This window comes from Microtus oregoni, unplaced genomic scaffold (assembly GCF_018167655.1).
Source record: "Microtus oregoni isolate MIOR12 unplaced genomic scaffold, Mior012 000034F_ref0000314, whole genome shotgun sequence".
Taxonomy (NCBI): domain Eukaryota; kingdom Metazoa; phylum Chordata; class Mammalia; order Rodentia; family Cricetidae; genus Microtus; species Microtus oregoni.
Genome location: NW_024543093.1, coordinates 21,497,688 through 21,519,474, shown reverse-complemented (window position 1 = coordinate 21,519,474; position 21,787 = coordinate 21,497,688). Strand labels below are relative to the sequence as shown.

Below are 21,787 nucleotides of genomic sequence, written 5' to 3'. Positions count from 1 at the left end.
CTCCAGCAAGCAGCTCCTGCTTGGGTGAGTCATTTCCAGAAGAGTCTCTTCGGGGGGTGTCGACTTCCCAGAAAACAGGAAGTCCCCTTGGGGAACCCTTCTGGCTGCTGGGCGCCCCCTGCGGCTGACGATGGTGCCCTCCGGTTTCGGGTTCCCGGGCACGGGTCGGCCCCGCCCTCCACCCGCTTGGACCGCCCAGCTCCCTGGCTCGGGCGCCCAGCCACAGGGTTCGCCGCTCTCCATCGAGGACCATGGCGAGACTGAGCTGGGGATATGGCGAGCACAACGGTGAGCGGGACTTCAGCAGGGGCAGGTGCCGCCTGGTGGGACCTCTGAACCCGGTGGGTGGGTGGGGGCCAGGGGCCTGGTTCCTTGTGTGCTCTTTCAGCGGCTCTCTGGAAAGCCCACCACTGTCCGGGGAAAGCCTGAGAGATCAGAACTCAGATGACACACTTGTGAGGAAAGAAGGACAACTTCAGGGCGGCGTGGGCACTGATCACTAAGTCACGGGACGCCTTCCAGAGACTGTTGAAGAAATCTTAGTAACTTGTAATTTGCATACTGACATGAAGCTTGCTTAGGGCTTGTTCTTCACTCTTCCTTTCCTACCAAAACGATCCTTTCAAGAGACCAAAGCTCAGCAAATGATTACAGAAATCGTAACGTGTCGCTAAGTGTACTTATTGATAAGCGTGGCAATGAGATATGTACTTTTCTTCATATTATAAGACATAAAACATTTTTTCTGCTTAGTCTATTGAATTGAACTGATTGTTTAAAGTTAAAATTGTTAAAAGAATTGCAGAGATCCAAATTATGAATTGCAGAAGTCTATCAAAATGGAGTTAGCGAATACTATTGAAAACTTCAGTTTCATTTACATTATTGGACAGTATTCTACAGTACATTTCATGCAAATTTTAATGAAATTTTTCCTTTCTTTTACTTTATTTTTCTGACTTTGTGGTTTGAGATGGTGTCTCACTCTGTAACTTAGACTGGGCAGAACCCGTGGTCATCCTCTTACCTTAATGGAAAAATTTCATTTTTAATTGCAGCTTGCTTGAGGTTGTCATTACTTTTAAAATGGCACCAGATGAACTTGAGAATTTTAAGAATGAAATTTATGTCACAATGATGATCTTATATATTTCACTATCCTCTAATTTGTGTTTTGGAAAGACAATTTCACACTTTTCATTTTTGTCTTTGATGGAGTAATTTTTATTGTTATATGACAGGTATAAGGTTGTGCTAGTCAATAAGTACTGATTGTTCCCTAATAGGTAGAAAGTGTTGTTTTCAATAAAATTCTTCTCCAGAAAACTTAAAAGTTCCTCATAGAAAGGCATTAACCAGGAGTCATTTTATGACTCTTATTTATTTAGGAATCTTATTCACTTTTTAACTTTAAAAAAATTTATTAATTTTTCTCTTTAAAAAATGTTTGTGAGTATTTGCCTTTCAAGTATGTTTGTACACCACATGCTTGTCTGGTACCTGAGGAAGTTAGTGGATTGCCTGGCACTGGAGTTACAGAGATTGTGAGCTACCATGTGGGTCTGGAAATTGAAGCCAGGTGCTTGGTAAGAGGAAGGTGCTAGCCTTCTCTCCACTCCCCATTTTACATTCTAGCTGTTGAATGATTTTTCTGTTGTAGATACAGTGGTTTTAAGAGGCCCACACCTTAAAGGGAGATTTTGTTAAAATTCTCTTGGGATGTGCCACATCCTAACTAAGCAAGCCTTGTTATTTCTTCTTGTTTGACAAAATTAGTGCCTGGTTAGATTAAGGGGTTCTTGAGCTGAGAGCAGCAGGGATGAAATGAGATGGACGGGGAACTCTAGACAGACTGCTCTGTTCCCAAGCAGCTTGTCACTTCTTCCACTAACCTTTGATCATTTTTAATGGTTTTGGCCATGTGACATCACCAGATATTATATATCAGTACGGATGTTCAAAAATTTGCCAAACTTGAGGAACAGTGTTCCTTCCCTTAAGAACCAACCATGTTGACATGGGTTTAAGTTTGAATGTGCTAGAAAGTGTACAAAGGCAGGCCTCTTCTAAAGGTGCAATAATGCAAGTGACTACATAAATTGGCTATTTGATTCATGTGGCTTTTTTTTTTGTCTTTCATAGATTTGACTTCTCTATAAACAGCTCTGGTTATTAATGGCCAGGAATTGATGAAGAAAGGGATTCAAAAGCGAAAGCAGCCCCTTGACTGTTATAAAAATGTTTGCACATTGTGACAGATGCATTGTATATTCAAAATCTTGTACTCCTTAGCTAACTTATATGTGGTGGCCACAAAAAGGAAAGACTAGACTATGAACAGAAAGAGCACGCACATAGAAAGACAAGTGAAATGATCTAATGAGAAAATGTAATGCCTTGTGTACAGTGTCTTCTGGGAATTTTTATTGTGAAATTGCTATGACCTAAAGTATCTGATTCACAGACTCCTTTTGAGCAGAGTGTGTTGTCATGTATTCATGTTGCAGCTTTTTTCCCCTCCCCAGGAACCCATGTGAGCAGCAATGTTATGTTTATTGGCCATTTTCTTTGGATTATTCTGTGTGAAAGATTTGTGTGTATGTTGGGTATCCTGAGTGCACATCACAGATAGCTGAGCTGAGTGACATTCAAGACATCTGTGAGTGGTGGAACACACAAAAGCTAACAGGAAGTATGATCTTTTCATCTCTCTACTTTATAGACTTCCTGGCCTCTGGAGCAGCCAGGGCACATTCTTGATTTTGAGATGGAATTTCTTTGTTTGCAACAATGAATTGTACTTTTGTTTTAGCTTGGTAGATGGGTACTTTGGGGAATTCTTTATAAAATGTAAATATTCCTTTACCTTTAAGCACATTTTAATTATGTAAACAACTTAAAACAAAATAAATGCTTTCCATTCCCACAAAGTACTAGTCCTGCTTAAAATATAGGTACTGGAGCCTTGAGGATGAGGATATTACTTTTACTAATCTTTTTTAGGGGGTTGTGGGAGACATGCTTGTGTATGCGAGTGCTTTCTTCTGTGTGGGTATACACACATGTGCGTGTGTGTGGAGATCCGAGACTGACCTTGGTTGTCATTCTCATTTGCTCTCCATCACCTTCTGCATCATTGAGTCAGGGTCTCTCCCCGCCTCACTAGCTAGTTTGCCCGAGACACCCTCTGTCTCTGCCTCCTAGGTGTTGCATTCCAAATGAGCTTCCACACCCACCTGCCATTCATGTGGATCATGAGGACCCAAACTATCATCGTCATGTTTGTGCTGCAAGCACTTTATTCATGGAGTCATCATCCTTGTCACCTGTTATCAACTTTAATTTGTTGAGTGAAGAACTTACTTAGTCCTTTTCTTTTGGTCCTATGCATATCAGGCCCTATTCACTGGAATCAATTTTTCCCCATTGCTGATGGTGATCAGCAGTCTCCGATTGAGATTAAAACCAAAGAAGTGAAATATGACTCCTCCCTCCGACCTCTCAGTATCAAGTATGATCCCGCCTCAGCTAAAATCATCAGCAATAGTGGCCATTCCTTCAACGTTGACTTCGACGACACAGAGGACAAATCAGGTTAGCTCTGTTGGTTTATTTGTTCTTTTAAGACTTTGGGTAGTTAGACTTATTCTCCTATCTTTCATTCTGGAATTTTCAAAATTGAAGCATATTTTTTCATGTGAATTTAAATGCTATCTATTTGGATCTTAAGATAATGTTACCATAAAATAGAGAAAATTTGTAGGAAAAAGTGTGCTGGATAATATTTAAAAATTGGTTTTAGCTTATTATTACTTAACAGTTAAAATATTGAAGTTTAATAGTATTTCATAAAAGATTTTAATCTTTCTTTTTCCTGGAAACTTTAATTATCTTTTTGGATTTATTTATTTTACATGTATGAATGTGTGGATGTCTAGAAGTTATGATGGTCGTGAGCTCCCATGTGGGTGTGCGGAATTGAACCCAGGTCCTCTGTACAACAGCAACAAATACTCTTAACTTCAACTGTTGAGCCATTTCTCTAGTCCCATGTTTTTGGAAAGTGTTTAGTCATAATTATTTTACTAGTTATGGTAAGCATACAGTACTAACAGATTTGCTTTTTAAATAAATTTTTTTTTGCTTACAATCACAATACGTATGTGTAGTAAAAAAATAGAGAAATGTAGGACAAAAATTACCTATATCCTTACAGTTTATTATTATGTAATCAGTGTGGTGCTTTTCCTTAATATTTAAATTGATATATATATATTTAGATATATATGTATATATATTTAAAGTCACACACACATATATATACATGCCATGTTAGTATTTTACATATACTTTTTAAGTTATGTTTAGGCTGATGTTATATTACTCTAAAAATTTTTTCTATTCAAAATATTTAATGGATCTTTTTCATTAAAATGTATAGCTCTAACACCCTTATAATAGATAAGATATATCAATTACTCTTGTATCATAACTTATTATTATGTCCTAATACTGAACATTTAAGGAAGAAGGAAAGTAGGTATTTAATTTAAAAATAGAAATATTTAAAACATCTATCCTTATATTTTTCATTACTTGTATTAAAAATTATATTTAATTTGTTCATGGTTCATATCTTTCACAATGTGAATTGTGGACTCACTAAGTAAAAATTTAATTCACATGTCAGTTTATTACTAAAAGGGAGAATAAAGTAATATTTACTTAAAATGAATATTTAATACTGTTTGAGTCTACCTGCTGCCAAGCATGAATGATACTGTGTTAAAAATGTATATCCAAATGGAAATGTGTGAAAACTTGCTTGTCAGTTGTGTTTCTGTGTCATTGTTTGATGCACTTATGGAGGTTAGTGTAGGTTCCAAGGACTGAACTCAAGTATTAGGCTTGCTGGGCAAGCATGTTTATCCCCTGAGCCATGTCATTATCTTCCTATTTAAGGATTTAACAAATTTCATCATTTGACTCATCAGCTTATAATTGAAATCATAATATTCTACTTTTGTTAAAAAGCATTGTTGTTAGCTTATATTAGTGTCTTCTTTACATTTGTCAGATCATACAGGGCGCCTGTCTATGGACCTGTACAAAGTACATAAAGAAAATGAACGTGATGTTTCTTTTTATGAAAAGCAGAAAGGGAAAACCAGCCTTATTATATGTATCCAGCTGCATTTTCTCCGGGCTTAGAGTTTTGTAAATCTGTTGTTAGGTGGGCTTAGTGTACTTAGAAGTTTGGAAAAACAGTCCGAAGTTTCTAAATATCAAGTTGCTACCATCCACATTTGTAACAGGATATGTTTATAATATTTCAAGAATAAAATATCTAACGTTCTCAAATAAAAAAAAAGTCTGCTTACATCTAATATTAGAATAAAAAGTGTTGAGTTAGTACTTCAAAAAGGATGAATATTAGTATTTTATTTGAAAAAAATTCTTAATTCAATTTGATCTGCAGCAGTCGAGGTCTCTCTCTCTCTCTTTCTCTCTCTCTTCCTGCCTCCCCTCATCTCCTTATATCTCCTCTTCCTTCCTCTCCCCTCCACTCTTTCACTCCTTTGAGACAGGGTCTCTCAATGAACCGGGAACAAGCCTGCAGCCTGCAAGCCCAACAATCCTCCTTGCCTTACCCCACAGGGCTTGCAGGTGCCTCATGGCCACATCTAGATTTTTCTCTTTTGTTTGTGGTTTGTTTGTTTGTTTGTTCTTCTGAGTCATGGTCACTCTGTGAAGTCCCGGCTGACTTAGAACTTTCTATATATACCAGGCTGTCCTTGAACTCAAATAGATCTGCCTAATTCTGCCTCTAGAGTTCTGGGAATAAAGGTAGGAGCCACCATTCCCAGCCCTGGCTTTCAAATACTGGCCCACATGTTTGTATAACAAGTGCTCTTACCCATTGAGCCTCCTCTCCAGCTCCAAGAAGCCATTCTTGACTAGAAGTTAACTCTGAATGTTATCAGTGAACATAGAAGAGGCATAGAGTTGTCCTCAGGATCCTTGAGGGTTTTGCTTGGTTGAAAGATGCTCATGTTCACACTGCCTAACCTACAGGCACTCACTCTTCAGAATGTTAACAGGGGACTAATAGGCATGGGATTCTTTAGGAAGAGTATCTACTGCATATAGAGGACGGTGGCAAGGAAAGAGAAACCTGGCAGTAGAAATGGGCTGCTCTTGCCTGCGATACTTGTCGTTTTAGACTCGGAACTCCCTTTTCTCAGCATCTCATCTGGCTCTGGCTCCCGTAGTGTCCTGGAATGACTCCACCGAGAACTTCCTACAGTGTTATAACTGGCAGGTTGGATTCTCTTTCTTACATTAGTGTTTTGTTTGGAAGAGATTTCTTTTTGGAAATTCTAAATGAAGGTAAACAATAGCACATGTGACTTTGGAGAAATTATTACTTTTTTAAAAGAATAAAGTGGAGAAAATAGTTTATTATTTACTCAACAGGGATGGTGGCCCACCATTTGCAACACACCTGTAATTCCTTCCCTTGTCAGGTATTTACCAGTCTAGTTGTAACACCCGATTTTGTGTTACACCCTCGGTACAGTTCGCGCGCCCCTGTACTATATGCCAGTCGGGCAAGGGCCTGGAGATTGAAAAGAACACACAGAGAGACCAGGGTCATTCGAAAGGAGATCAGCAGAAAGCCAGTTTATTCAGAGTTGGGGAAATCCTTCTGTATCTAACTGCTGCACAAGGATCTCGGCCCAGGCAGTTGGGAAATTACCATATTAACAATGGAGTAAATGCCCTGCAGCTAACCACCAGGTGGGGCAGGGAGAACGTGGAAACACACAGGAAGCTTAGTTAGCTGATCATAAACTGTCCCCGTGAATGCACCCCAGGAATAAGGGAGACCAGGGCCCTACAGGCGTGGGACCCTGGAGAGTGGAACCTATAAATGAGGTAGACTAAAATCTCATGCAATAGCCAACTTTATTCAAAGCTCCAGACAGTTTATTCTCTAAAGGTTAAGTGAACCACATGAGTAAAATGTCCAATCACAAGGGCAAACAGGCAAGCCTCACTTAGCAAAAACGTCTTTCCATAGAGGCATATGGACGTTGTAATGGTATGCTCTGTCCCATTAAGAGACAAGCCACACCTACTTGTGTGTGGGATCCGTGTCTGCCAAGGCAAGCTGATCTTCAGCTTCCAGCCTGAGTTCCTTCCTTTATCCATCTCCCTCATGAAGAGGCAGCTCCTCTCTCTCTCTCTCTCTCTCTCTCTCTCTCTCTCTCTCTTTCTCTCTCTCTCTCTCTTTCTCTCTTTCTCTGTCTCTCTCTCTGCTCTTCTCCCTTTCTCCCCTTCCCTTTCATAACCCACTAAATAAATATCCAGCCTCACTCTGCATGGCACATCTATCTGTCTGTCTCTTGCCCACTGAGTGGCTCCCTGCCTGGGACCAGCCACCTTCAGAGACCTGCACTATGGTCTTTTGGTGTGCCCATCTGTCTGTCTTTCCTCGTGAGACTCTCACCCACCACATGGCTCCTGCTTGGGATTCATGGCCTGCTGCAGCCACTTGGGGAACTGTGCTGTCCCTACCTGGGACTGGCTGCTCTCAGGACCCACTGTCCACTGCTGCTGCTTGGGGACCTGCAGCATTTCTGCCACTGTAGCCACTTGGGGATCCACAGCATTTTATTTTTACCATTACAACGGTAGCAAGCAATAATGAGTAATCTGAGGTAAACTCACTTCTACATGCTACACAACTGAGAGGAACACAAATGTATATTCCAATGCAAATTTCATGTTTTTGAAAAAACTGAGATCACAAGACTCATCTTGTGTTCTTAGAGTTTTCTCACAAGAACTTAGACTTGTACCACATATTACCTGTTTTGTTAAGACACCAATAACCTAAATTTTTTTTATGACAGGGGTTTCTTTGTGTAGCTGTGGCTGTCCTGGAACTCCCTCTGTAGACCAGGCTGGCCTTGAACTCAGAGATCCATCTGCCTCTGTCTCCCAGTGCTAGGATTAAAGACATGCTTGCACTACCATCACCTGGCTAAACAGATATTTTAAACTCACTTTTCTTGGACCTGACCCCATTCAAAAGAATAGTCTTCTCCACAATTAGGCATTCGCTTATCATAAACTCACTTGGCTATTTTACTGAAATACTGACCTGTACAGTCTGAATGTGTAACCTGTAAAACAATCCACATAGTTTAGCCAGGCTAAGCTGGCTAACCTGACTTTAACTGTAGGATGTCTCTCTAACAATGTGTGTTTTTTGTATCACTTTCTTTCTCCAGACCCAGCTTGCCTGAGTCTTCTCCCAAAGTCAATTCCACATTGATTACCTAAGCTCTCTAATCTCCTTTCTATACGCAAGGGACAGACTTTTTGGCCAGCTCAGATTTTGTTATGCAACAGCAAGAAAGAAAGGCACAATAGAGCACTTGGCTACTTTCCTTCAGGCGCCATTCCAGCTGCAGTCAGTGTAGGCCTGAGTAATGAATATATGACTGGCGTCACTCAGGGGACTCGTGGTGAATCTATTTAAAGGCAAATCAAATATCTTATCCATTTATTCATCAGACATTTGTGCATCTCCTCTGATAGGTACCAAAGTAGGCAGTGGGATTAGCAGGATCGCAGTCTCTGCTTTCATGTGTGCAGCGCAGTACAAGGAGAAGCAATAAAAGTACTGTGTTTCTCAGGGGAAAGCAAGAGCAAACTCACACTCTGGCCTCAATGGTGATGGTGATCTCTTCTTTTTTATTGTTCAGAGTGCTTTGAAATAGCCTTCTTTGGGTACTATCATTTTTAATGTGTGTGTGTGTGTGTGTGTGTGTGTGTGTGTGTGTGTGTGTGTGTGCCATATACATGTGGCTGCTAGGGAGGCCAGAAAAGGACATTTGATCCTCTGGAAATGTCTGCCCACCACCTGACATTGGTCCTCTGGAAGAGCAGCAAGCAGTCTTAACTGCTGAGTCTTCCTTCCCACCCTCACCCTTACAGATGGCAAAAATATCTATACCGAAATGCTTTTTTATATGAGGTATATAGGTTTTGAAACTTAAGCCTGTGTTTTTGTTTGTGTGTGTGCATGCATATGTGTGTGTAGTGTGTGAACACACAGCACTGGTATACTTTCTAAAGAGTAATTTAAATATATGTTGTTATTATCTATGTTTCTCCAGTCTAACATTTCTGTTGTATTCTGGTTGTTAGGAGAAAGTCCTAAGACAAGCTGCTTAAGAAATCCAATCAGGCCAAATTAAACCAAATTAACATACCCATGTTTTATTAAATGCAATACTCTGAGGTTGTTAAGAGCGTGGCAGGAGAGACAGAAAACTGGGGAGCACATGCAAAATCCAGGACCATGTGTTCCTCCTCTGGGCGCTCACTTAAATACCCTGTGAGAATGGTCCTGACTCTCCCCCAGGGAGGGGTCAGGGCCTGGCATGCTGGGATTTGGAGTCCAGTCAAATGCAACTCCCGGGACGGGGGCTAGGATGGATGCCAGGAGCTGGGGTGTCACTCACAACTTGACATTACATTGGTGGAGTTTCGTGTATTCAGCATACAAAGTTCCCTTTCTGTCCCTATGTCTGCAGCATACAACAGAATTAGGCAGAAGTGGTTTAGGACTCTCTTCTGTTTCCCTTCCTTCCCCTCCCTTTCACTCCTCTCTCCTTTCTTTCCTCCTTTTTCTTTGTCTTCAATTTGTTATACAGGCTAGCTTCAAACTCACTGGATAACTCAGAGTGCCAAGATTACATGTGTGTGCTCCTTCACCTAGTTTAGGACTGCTTTGCATTAAAGTGTGTTTCTATGTATTTATGATATACTTTTATTATCATAATCTTAGAGATAATATTTACTGGAGGAAAATAATGAAATATACTTCATCAAAGTGACAAAGACATCTTGAGTTTTAAAAATATTTTAAATTCTTTTTATATTTTATGGTGCACCAGTCCTTACGGTCATAGCAAAAGCCATACCATGGTAGCAGTGGGTAGCATGTTTACAGTGCTGTTGTGTACTGTGCATTGGAAAGTCTCTCGCTTACCATGTTTCTTCTATTTGCACAATAGTCGTAGGGAGACTGTGTCTCTCTCCAGTGGTTAGGTGTATAAGTGGCAGCTTAGAAGGTAGGTTTTATCCAAGACCATGCAGATAGAGAAAGTCCAGACCCTTGTCATCCAGACATCCTGCACAGCCTGCTCTAATCATACAAGCTATTTGGCTCTCTCAAGCTCACAATGAACCCTTTTTGCCCTTCATATTCTTACTCAGGGAATCTGGTTTGCTCTCAGTTAAATAGAGTGGATTTTCACTTTTGAGAATTCCGTTCCTTTTCCTTTGCTGTCTGTGGGTGTACTGTGACTCGCCAAGTATTCTGTAAAGATCTACTTGGCGGACTCTGTTTCCAGTGGTGTTTTTTTTTTCTCACTCTTCATATATGTAAAGTTGTATCTATACCCACAAACAAAACTTATTTGTAAGGACAAGAACATATTTAGTGGTTCAGGGAGAAGTTTTCATGAGATGGATAAATGTGATTTTTCTTGCTAACCATTTAAAATGTGTTGGTGTTTAGTTCTGCGTGGAGGTCCTCTCACTGGAAGCTATAGGTTGCGGCAGTTCCACCTACACTGGGGCTCAGCAGATGACCATGGCTCTGAACATATGGTAGACGGAGTGAGATATGCTGCAGAGGTAAGCTGCACACACAGCCTACTCCATAGCAGAAGCCTTCCATAGTCCCAATAGATCCTCAGCTACTTAGACACCTCAGTGTCTGAGACAACATCATTCATCTAACAGGAAAGCTCCACATGTGGCCGTTCATACCCTTAAACCAACTCTGAGAGCGCAGTGTTGCTTATATGTTTGGAAATGGATGAAGCTTAACATGGTGTCACATGCCTGTAATCCTTGCACTGGAGAGGACTAGGCAGGAGGATCACGACTTCCAGGCCAGCAGCCTAGGATATATGACAAGATTCTATGTGATAAAACAAGACCAAACAGGAATAACAATAAAATAATAAGTGTATTTGTTGGTGAGAGAAGGTGTAAATCAGAGAGTAACTGGAAAAGAACAAGTTGTTTATCCAGTGAGGCATTATGATTCATTTATTTAAAACCAAAGGCATGTGGCATTATACTTCCTCTGTTGGATTTCAAAGGCCAGAGAGAAGAGAAACATTTGTATTATGTTCAACTCTGTGCATGTTTGATCCAAACACAAATAATCAGACATAAGCAAAGCTCACATTCCATACATGACAACATTTTGTGCTTTAAACATGAAATTCAGACTGCATTTGCAAGAATCCTATGTACTCTGCTACTATTCAGAGCATAGATAAATAGCACTGAAGGGACTCTGGGAGCGTGGGCAAACTTGGCTTTGGCAGGCCTTGCCCTTCTCCCTGGTTCCTTTGCCTTGCTAAAACCATTAGATTACATTCCTAATGCTAGCCACTTTCTCCTCCTGAGGCTGACTACCAAAATTCAGCTATCAAAGTATTAAAGTCTAGCAATCAAAGGCTCCCTTTAACTCCCTAATTAGCATGACCAATTGAAATGGAATGCTTCATCCTAACACAGGGTTTCCCCTTTTACCCTTATAAACTCATTATCTTATGGGCTGCATCTGTCTCCTCTCTATCCAAAGAGTCCTTTGTCCCTCCAGGATAGGTATCCTTTCTCCTTCTCTCTTGTTCCCACCCCCTCCACTTTCATCCTCTATCTCCTGTCTTTGTCTCCTAGTCCCTTCCCTTTGGCCCTCTGGGGAAAATAAATCTCCTTTGTGCTGATCACTTGGTCTGGGTGTCCTGAGATGATGCCATTTCTGTTAAGTCCAAAATTAATGCTCCATTGTCTTGTTCCCTTTTCTTTGGTAAGGTAGTCCTTTTTGTTATAACTACATTTACTAGGAATACTCTGGATCTTCTAATCCTCTACTTAAAATATAGAGTGCCATATGCCTCATTTTTTTTTTTTGCCATACTGCAAATGACCTAAGTTCTTCCCACAGTGCCCTTCTTCTTTTTTTTTTTCCATTTTTTTATTGAGAAAAGGAGAAAAAAAAAAACAAAACAAGTTTCCACCTCCTCCCAGCCTCCCATTTCCCTCCCCCTCCTCCCAACCTTCTCCCCCTCCCCCCACTCCTCTCCCCCTCCCTCTCCAGTCCAAAGAGCAGTCAGGGTTCCCTGCCCTGTGGTAAGTCCTAGGTCCTCCCCTCTCCGTCCATTCCTAGGAAGGTGAACATCCAAACTGGCTAGGCTCCCACAAAGCCAGCACATGACGTAAGTCCAAAACCCAGTGCCATTGTCCTTGGCTTCTCATCAGCCCTCATTGTTCGCCATGCTCAGAGAGTCCAGTTTTATCCCATGCTTTTTCAGTCACAGTCCAGCTGGCCTTGGTGAGCTCCCAATAGATCAGCTCCACTGTCTCAGTGGGTGGGTGCTCCCCTCGTGGTCCCGACTTCTTTGCTCATGTTCTCCCTCCTTCTGCTCCTCATTGGGACCTTGGGAGCTCAGTCCAGTGCTCCAGTGTGGGTCTCTGTCTCTATCTCCATCCATCACCAGATGAAGGTTCTTCTTACTTAGCTTCTTTGGGATCACCAATTGTAGACTCCGTAACCCTTGTTTATGGCTAGAAATCAATTATGAGTGAGTACATCCCAGATTCATCTTTTTGGGTCTGGGTTACCTCACTCAGGATAGTGTTTTCTATTTCCATCCATTTGCATGAAAAATTTGAGAAGTCATTGTTTTTTACCGCAGCGTAGTACTCTAATGTGTAGATATTCCACACTTTCTTCATCCATTCTTCCATTGAAGGGCATCTAGGTTGTTTCCAGGTTCTGGCTATTACAAATAATACTGCTATGAACATAGTTGAACAAATGCTCTTGTCACATGATAGGGCATCTCTTGGGTATATTCCCAAGAGTGGTATTGCTGGGTCCAGGGGTAGGTTGATCCCGAATTTCCTGAGAAACCGAAACACCGATTTCCAAAGTGGTTGCACAAGATTGCATTCCCACCAGCAATGGATGAGGGTACCCCTTCCTCCACAGCCTCTCCAGCAAAGGCTTCATTGGAGTTTATTATTTTAGCCGTTCTGACAGGTGTAAGATGATATCTCAAAGTTGTTTTGATTTGCATTTCCCTGATCGCTAAGGAGGTTGAGCATGACCTTAAGTGTCTTTTGGCCATTTGAACTTCCTCTGCTGAGAATTCTCTGTTCAGTTCAGTGCCCCATTTTTTTTAATTGGGTTAATTAGCATTTTAAAGTCTAGTTTCCTAAGTTCTCTATATATTTTGGAGATCAGACCTTTGTCTGTTGCGGGGTTGGTGAAGATCTTCTCCCAGTCAGTAGGTTGCCATTTTGTCTTGGGGACAGTGTCCTTTGCTTTACAGAATCTTCTCAGTTTTAGTAGGTCCCATTTATTTTATGTTGCCCTTAATGTCTGTGCTGTTGGGGTTACACATAGGAAGCAATCTCCTGTGCCCATCTCCTGTAGGGTACTTCCCACTTTCTCTTCTATCAGGTTCAATGTGTTGTGACTGATAGTGAGGTCTTTATTCCATTTGGACTTGAGTTTTGTGCATGGTGATAGATATGGGTCTATTTTCATTCTTCTACAGGTTGACATCCAGTTATGCCAGCACCATTTGTTGAAATGCTTTCTTTCTTGCATTGTATACTTTTGGCTCCTTTATCAAAAATGAGGTGTTCATAGGTTTGTGGGTTAAAATTCGGGTCTTCTATACGATTCCATTGGTCGACTTCTCTGTTTTTATGCCAGGACCACACTGTTTTCATCACTGTAGCTCTGTAATAGAGTTTGAAGTCAGGGATGGTAATGCCTCCAGACAATCCTTTATTGTATAGGATTGTTTTGGTTATCCTGGGTTTTTTGTTTTTCCATATAAAATTGATTATTGTCCTCTCAAGATCTGTGAAGAATTTTGATGGGACCTTGATGGGGATTGCATTGAATCTATAAATTGCCTTTGGTAGAATTGCCATTTTTACTATGTTGATCCTCCCAATCCAAGAGCAAGGGAGGTCCTTCCATTTTCTGGTATACTCCTCAGTTTCTTTCTTCAATGCCTTAAAGTTCTTGTCAAATAGATCTTTCACTTCCTTGGTTAGAGTTACCCCAAGATATTTTATGCTGTTTGTGGCTATCGTGAAAGGTGATGCTTCTCTGATTTCCCTCTCTGCTTCCATATCCTTTGTGTATAAGAGAGCGACTGATTTTTTGGAGTTGATCTTGTATCCTACCACATTACTAAAGGTGTTTATCAGCTGTAAAAGTTCTTTGTTTGAGTTTTGGGGGTCGCTTATGTACACTATCATATCATCTGCAAATAACGAAAGTTTCACTTCTTCCTTTCCAATTCGAATCCCCTTGATCCCATTATGTTGTCTTATTGCTATTGCTAGAACTTCAAGCACTATATTGAAGAGGTATGGCGAGAGTGGACAGCCTTGTCGTGTTCCTGAGTTTAGTGGGATGGCTTTAAGTTTCTCTCCGTTTAATTTGATGTTAGCTGTCGGCTTGCTGTATATAGCTTTTATTATATTTAGGTATGACCTTTGTATCCCTATTCTCTCCAATACTTTTATCATAAATGGATGTTGAATTTTGTCAAATGCTTTTTCAGCATCTAATGAAATGGTCATATGGTTTTTTTCTTTCAGTTTATTTATATGCTGGATTACATTGATAGATTTTCATTGTTGAACCAGCCCTGCATCCCTGGGATGAAGCCTACTTGATCATAATGGATAATTTTTCTAATGTGTTCTTGGATTCGGTTTGCCAGTATTTTGTTGAGGATTTTTGCATCGATGTTCATGAGTGAGATTGGTCTATAATTTTCTTTTTTGGTTGAGTCTTTGTGCGGTTTTGGTATCAGAGTAACTGTAGCTTCATAAAAGGAATTTGGCAATGCCTCTTCTGTTTCTATATTGTGAAGTACATTAAGGAGTATAGGTATTAGGTCTTCTTGGAAGTTCTGGTAGAATTCCACATTGAAACCATCTGGTCCTGGGCTTTTTTTGGTAGGGAGGTTTTTGATAACCTCTTCTAATTCTTCGCGACTAACAGGTCTATTTAGATTGTTCACCTGGTCTTGGTTTAACTTTGGTATATGGTATTTATCTAAAAAAGTGTCCATTTCCTTTACATTTTCCAGTTTTGTGGCATATAGGCTTCTGTAGTAAGATCTAATGATTCTCTGAATTTCCTCTGTGTCTGTGGTTATGTCCCCCTTTTCATTTCTGATCTTGTTAATTTGCAAATTCTCTCGCTGCCGTTTGATTAGTTTGGATAGGGGTTTGTCAATCTTGTTGATTTTCTCCAGGAACCAGCTTTTTGTTTCATTGATTCTTTGTATTGTTTTCTGTGTTTCTATTTTGTTGATTTCAGCCCTCAGTTTGATTATTTCCAGTCTTCTACTCCTCCTAGGTGAGTCTGCTTCTTTTTTTTCTAGAGCTTTCAGGTGGGGTGTTAAGTCTCTAATGTGAGCTTTCTCTGTTTTCTTTAAGTGGGCACTTAATGCTATGAACTTTCCTCTTAGGACTGCTTTCATATATCCCATAAGTTTAAGTATGTTGTTTCTTTATTTTCATTGAATTCCAGGAAGACTTTAATTTCTTTCTTAATTTCTTCCTTAATCCAGGTATGGTTCAGTAGTTGACTGTTCAGTTTCCATGAATTTGTAGGCTTTCTGGGGGTAGGATTGTTGGTGAATTCTAACTTTAATCCATGGTGATCTGATAAGACACAGGTGGTTACTAATATTTTTTTGTAACTGTGGATGTTTGCTTTGTTACCGACTATGTGGTCGATTTTTGAGAAGGTTCCATGAGCTGCAGAGAAGAAGGTTTATTCTTTCCTATTTAGGTGGAATGTTCTATAGATGTCTGTTAAGTCCATTTGATTCATTCCCTCCATTAATTCTCTTTTTTCTCTGTTAGATTTCTGTCTGATTGACCTGTCCATTGGTGAGAGAGGAGTGTTGAAGTCTCCTACTATTAGTGTGGGCGGTTTGATGGCTGCCTTGAGTTTTAGCAATGTTTCTTTTATGTACGTGGATGCTTTTATATTAGGGGCATAGATATTCAGGATTGAGACTTCATCCTGATGAATTGTTCCTGTTATGAGTATAAAATGCCCTCTCCATTTCTTCTGATTGATTTAAGTTTGAAGTCTACTTTGTTTGAGATTAGTATGGCCACACCTGCTTGTTTCTTAGGTCCATTTGCTTGATAAGCCTTTTCCCAGCCCTTTACTCTGAGTAGGTGCCTGTCTTTGTGGTTAAGGTGTGTTTCTTGTAAACCGCAGAATGTTGGATCCTGTTTTCGTATCCAATCTCTTAGCCTGTGCCTTTTTATAGGTTAGTTGAGTCCATTGACATTAAGTGATATTAATGACCAGTGGTTGTTAACTCCAGTCATTTTTTCAGTCGTAGAGTTTGTGTGTTTCCCTTCTTTGTTTTGTGTTGGTGAAGGGTCTCTAGTTGTCTGACTTATTGTGGTCATTGTTGGACTCCTTGGTTAGTGATTTTCCTACTATTACTTTCTGTAAGGCTGGATTTGTGGCTGCGTATTGTTTAAATTTGTTTTTATCCTGGAAAATTTTATTTTCTCCCTTTATAGTTAACGAAAGCTTGGCTGGGTATAGTAATCTAGGCTTGCATCCATGGTCTCTCAGTTTCTGCAGTACATCTATCCAGGACCTTCTGGCTTTCATGGTTTCCATGGAGAAGTCAGGTGTAAGTCTGATAGGTTTGCCTTTATAAGTAATTTGGCCTTTTTCTTTTGCAGCCCTTCATATTCTTTCCTTATTCTGTATGCTTTGTGTTTTCATTATTATATGGCGAGGGGATGTTTTTTTTTTGATCCAGCCTATTCGGTGTTCTGTATGCTTCTTGAACCTTCATAGGTATATCTTTCTTTAGGTTGGGAAAGTTTTCTTCTATAATTTTATTAAATATTTTTTCTGGATCATTGAGCTGCCCTTCTTCTCCTTCTTCTACTCCTATTATTCTTAGGTTTGGTCTTTTTATTGTGTCCCATATTTCCTGAATGTTTTGAGATGAGAGTTTGTTGGACTTGCTGTTTTCTTTGATCAGTGTGTTTATTTTCTCTATGGTATCTTCAGAATCTGAGATTCTTTCTTCTAACTCTTGTATTCTGTTGGTTATGCTTGTTTCTGTAGACTCTGTTTGTTTACTTAAATTTTCCATGTCCAGCCGGCCCTCTGTTTGTGTTTTCTTCTTTGCCTCCATTTCAGTTTTCAAGTCTTAAACTGTTTCCATTATCTGTTTGATTGTTTTTCCTTGGTTTTCTAGGGTATCATTCACTGGTTTATTCAATTCTTCACACTTTCTGTTATATTTCTCATCCATTTCTATAAGGGCATTTTTTACATACTGTTTAAGGGCACCAATCACTTTCATGAAGTCAATCATTTCTACTTCTTCTTGATTAAGGTGTTAATGTCCTCCCGTTGTGAGGTCGCTGGTTTCTGGTGGCTTCATGTTGCTTTTCAGCTTGTTGGGCGAATTCTTGCCTTGGCGTCTGCCCATCTCTTCTTCCAAATGCTCCCTTATGGATCTTCTTTTACCGGATCAGGTCTCCTTGCCTACCCAATCCTGGCTCTCCCCAACGTTGGCTCTCCTGGCGCTGAGAGATCAGGTCTCCGTGCAGGTTGGGCAGGTCGCAAACAAAGCGCCTACCCTGCTTGGTGCAGGCAGGCCATAGAAACAAAGGGACTCCTGCCCGCTTGGGTGCCCCGAGGATTTGGACCCAGTGCCCAGACAGGCTGGGCTGGGTGATGTTATGTGCCAAAAGTGGGCGGTGGTGCCGAAGTGGGGAGGGTTCTGGATGGGAGCTGGGTGGGCTAGGAAGAAAGAGGCGGTATGCCCATATACCTCATTTTAATACCATTAAATAGCACTGAACTTTACCAAGAGATGAAAGCCAAGTCTGTCCTGACTCAACAAAGATATCTGAGTGGAGCACGTTTGGCCTATGATTTATCTAGGCAAGACTGAGCAGTTAGTTATCAGATGCTACGGATTCTCTTCAGCTTTCCATTTTCGGAGATGTAGTTAGACCCCCAGGATAATGCTGTTCAGAAAATGGAACTTTTTTTCCAGTTTCCTTGTTTCCTATGTACCTGGCCTTTTAGGCTGCCGTCTAACACACCCATTTTGCCAGAGTTTTATGTTGCAATACTTACTCTGTCCTCAGGGGAGAGGAGTGAAGTGATAGGTGTTTGGTTCTCTGGCAACACTGATAGCATGTGATCTGAAGAGTGACTGTGGGTTAGGAAAGGCCTTTTTGAGATAGCATGTAAGGTGAGACAAAAGGACAAGGAGAAAGCACTGTGAGCAAAACCTTGACTCAGTGTTTTCCAGGTAAAGGCAATAACAAAGAGAAGTGCTGTGTATTAGGAATGCAGTAGATTCAACATGCTGAGGAAGAGAAAAATTTCACATTATAGGACTGAAACTGGTGAGAGGAAAAGGGGAGGCCCCTGTCCTGCAGAGCACTGACCTGCTCTGCTTTCTATTTCCTAAAATGCATTTGACTGCCAAGTGGAGAAGAAGTTGTTGTGGGGCGAATGTTGGAGGAGGGAGACAACGCAGAAGACTACGAAAGAGTTGAGGCAAACAGCGGTGATTTGAGTAAGAGTGTAAAGACACTGTAGAAGTTCTTGATATACTTGGAAGGCGATGCCAGTGGGTCTTGCCTATAACAGGGACACTAGCTTCAGCAGGCTGTAGATACAAACCTGGATTCTTAAAGGATGTCAGCGCTGGAAATTCTAATGTCACATTTGGCCCAAAGTTCAGAAAAATCAGAGCTTTGTGCGCAGCTCTAGAGATGGTTCCAGTATGTGAATTAGCTTTTCTGGATACCTTTGCTTAAGAACATAGCTGTAATCATGTTGTTTCCCATCATGAAATTGAAACAAAAAAGAAAACAAAGACATTTTAAGTTGCAGCACATGAAAATGTAATGTTTCAACTATGATTTGTGGTATTATAGAGAGGTTAGAGAAATCTCATCATGAAAAAGTTTGTGCCAAGATGTGCAATGGTTGTTGAAATGGGAATGCCCCATAGGCTCGTGTGTGTGAGCATGTGGTCCCCTATGGGTGATGCTATCTGGGGAGGTTTAGGAGACATGGTCTTCACTGAGGGCAGGCTCTGAGGTTTCAAGGCTTCTTGCTATATTTAGCATTTACTCTCTCTGTTTTGTGCCTGTGGTTCGAGATACAAGCTCTCAGCCACCATGCCTGATGCCTGCTTGCCTGTTTCCCTACCATCATGGATTCTAACCCTTTGGATCCCTTGGTCCAAATAAACTTTTTTTTTTTCTGTAAGGAGCTTTTGTCATAGATCACAGCAACAGAAAAGTAAGTGATTCATATGGATATGTAATGAATAGTGTAATGAAAAGGTTAATAGTCTATATTGGAAACTGTATTTGTTTACGGTTTATCCATCATTGTTATATGTTTAATCTGAACTATCTCCCACAAGACCCCTTACTGAAAGGTTTCCTCCCAAGGTTATTGTTATTGGGAAGTTGATGAACCTTTGAGAGGAGTGGCCTCAGAGGAAGTCCTTGGGTCATTTCCAGTGCGCCCTTGAGGGTTATAGTGGGACCTTGCCCCTTCACCTGTTATTTTTTGCTACCTGGTGATGAGGTGACCAGTTTGCTCTGTCAGGTACTCCAACTGAGACATGCTACGTTGTCACCTACCGAAAAGGTGGGGGCTAGCTGATCATGTACTGAGACCACTGAAACTGTGAGCCTGAATAAAACTTTTCTCTTTATAAATCGATGATCTCAGGACAGATGAAAAACTAACACATTAATGTAAGAAAAGCATAAATCAGATTTCCACATTCATGGTAGATTTTTGCTATAGTACTTGGCAGCATATTTTGCATATCACAATCATTTATCTTAAAAGCACTAAAGTTAAATAAATACTATATTTAGAAATGATTTTACTAACAAGTAAGAATCTTTTTTGTTTTGTTCTTAAACAGTCTTACAAAGTAACTCTGGTTGGCCTGGGACTCACTGTATAGACTAGGATGATCTCAAACTCAGAGAAACCTACCTACCTCTGCTGGTGCTCAAAATCTGGTGTGTTAAAGGTGTTTGCTACTCTGCCCTGTAGGAACAATCTTAATCTGATTATTGTGGGGGCTAATTACCTGTCATTCATCTCTAATTGATGACCCTGTTAGTCAGGAAATAGGAAGTTGCTAATTTGTTTATTTTTAATACAAAAAGAGACTATAATATATGTTCCTCTGTGAAGGTGTTATATGAGGGAGAAGAAGACTTTTTAATTAACAGATTTTTTTGATCTGGTTTCTCATCATATTTCAAGCAATTGTTGCTTAGCTAACAGGAAGATGTCTACACAGGAGATTTCTTTCTCTGTACTTACACACCCATTTTCTAACCAGTTGTGTTCCTGACCCTTTGATGCCATTTCTCCCTAAGCAAGCTATTTAAGGAGTTGTTGTAATTGGCACAGTGCCATTTGAAACTTTGCCACCCTCATCGGCCCATCCTCACAGTGGAACGTTTTGTATCTCTCCTGAGCTCCGTGAGCCTTCTTTCATCATGCAGTGTTTGGAGGATTCTTTCCTCCCCCTACTATCTCACATGAACTAGGAATGCGGCGCAGAATCCACCTTTGTATGCTTCTGTCTGGATATCCCTTTGTTTCCTTTGATTACATGTGGTTGTTGCACTGTTACAGTTCTCTTCATATTAGTTGCCTCTAAGTTGTGCAGTTTGATCTGAAGCATGGCGATGAAAGTGCGTATTTGGATATGTCAGATTTTCTCTGTGACAGTTGGCTATGAGGGTGATTTGGCCATGAAGACTGAATGAGTGCTCTCTTACTGAATTGCCAAGAAGATCCCTAAGGCTCTTATCTGAGGTGATCCTTGGTATCATCAGGTCATTGCTTATAACAACATGGCATGGCCTTCAGCATTTATGATAGGAACTAAATCTTCTGGGCATGGCATGTTGCCCTTTGGCTCCTCTCTGTCCTTCTTTCAAGCAGAACTGAAGTGGTAGTCAGCTTGGCCGTTCTGAAATTTTTCATATTCCTCTGTATTAAGGGTACTCTGTGGCTCTCATGTACTCTCATGTTCTCACATGTACTCACATGGAGGTTTCTGTTGGTTTTTACAAATGTCTGCTTGCCTGAGAACTAAGTTGCAAAATAAGCAGAGACTTTTCAAGAATCTCAAGTTCTCAAACTCCTCTCTCCCTTTCTCCTGGCACCAGCTGCCTCTTTCTTCATGTTCAGGCACCTCCAATTCTTTGACCCAAAGCTTCTTTTCCCCATCAAAACTTGCTCTTGGCAAAGGATCTGAATGTATTTATATAAGGTAGTAAATGTAAACTGCCTCTGTCCGTCAACTCAGTATGATTATGGGAATATTGTACCCTTACATCAGAACATGGTATTCCACAAATGGATGTAACTACCATGTAACAGTACAAATAATCTAATAATGAAAATATGACTAGTTCTAAAACAGTTTATCATAGGGAGAATTTGCATTTCTGAGCTACAGAAATGTGAGACTGCAATGATAAATATGACAGGCCAGTTTCAGAAGCAACCTTATTACCATCAGCAACCACTTTATAGGGGTTGACTTCTTGGACCTTTAGAGCCCAGGCACCTCAGTGAACCCCA

General features: G+C 40.5%; 1 protein-coding gene across 3 annotated transcripts in view; it reads left to right on the top strand.

The window, feature by feature from the left end:
- Positions 1-227: 227 nt before the first annotated feature.
- The window catches only part of Ca13 (carbonic anhydrase 13), a 33,112-nt gene continuing 11,552 nt past the window's right edge, over positions 228-21,787 (top strand). For all 3 annotated transcript variants that reach the window (XM_041630412.1, XM_041630410.1, XM_041630411.1), the window contains exons 1-3: positions 228-288; positions 3,397-3,594; positions 10,601-10,719. In XM_041630412.1, the coding sequence (XP_041486346.1) occupies positions 252-288; positions 3,397-3,594; positions 10,601-10,719 (354 nt within the window). In that variant the 5' untranslated portion in view covers positions 228-251. The remainder of the gene's footprint in view (positions 289-3,396; positions 3,595-10,600; positions 10,720-21,787) is intronic.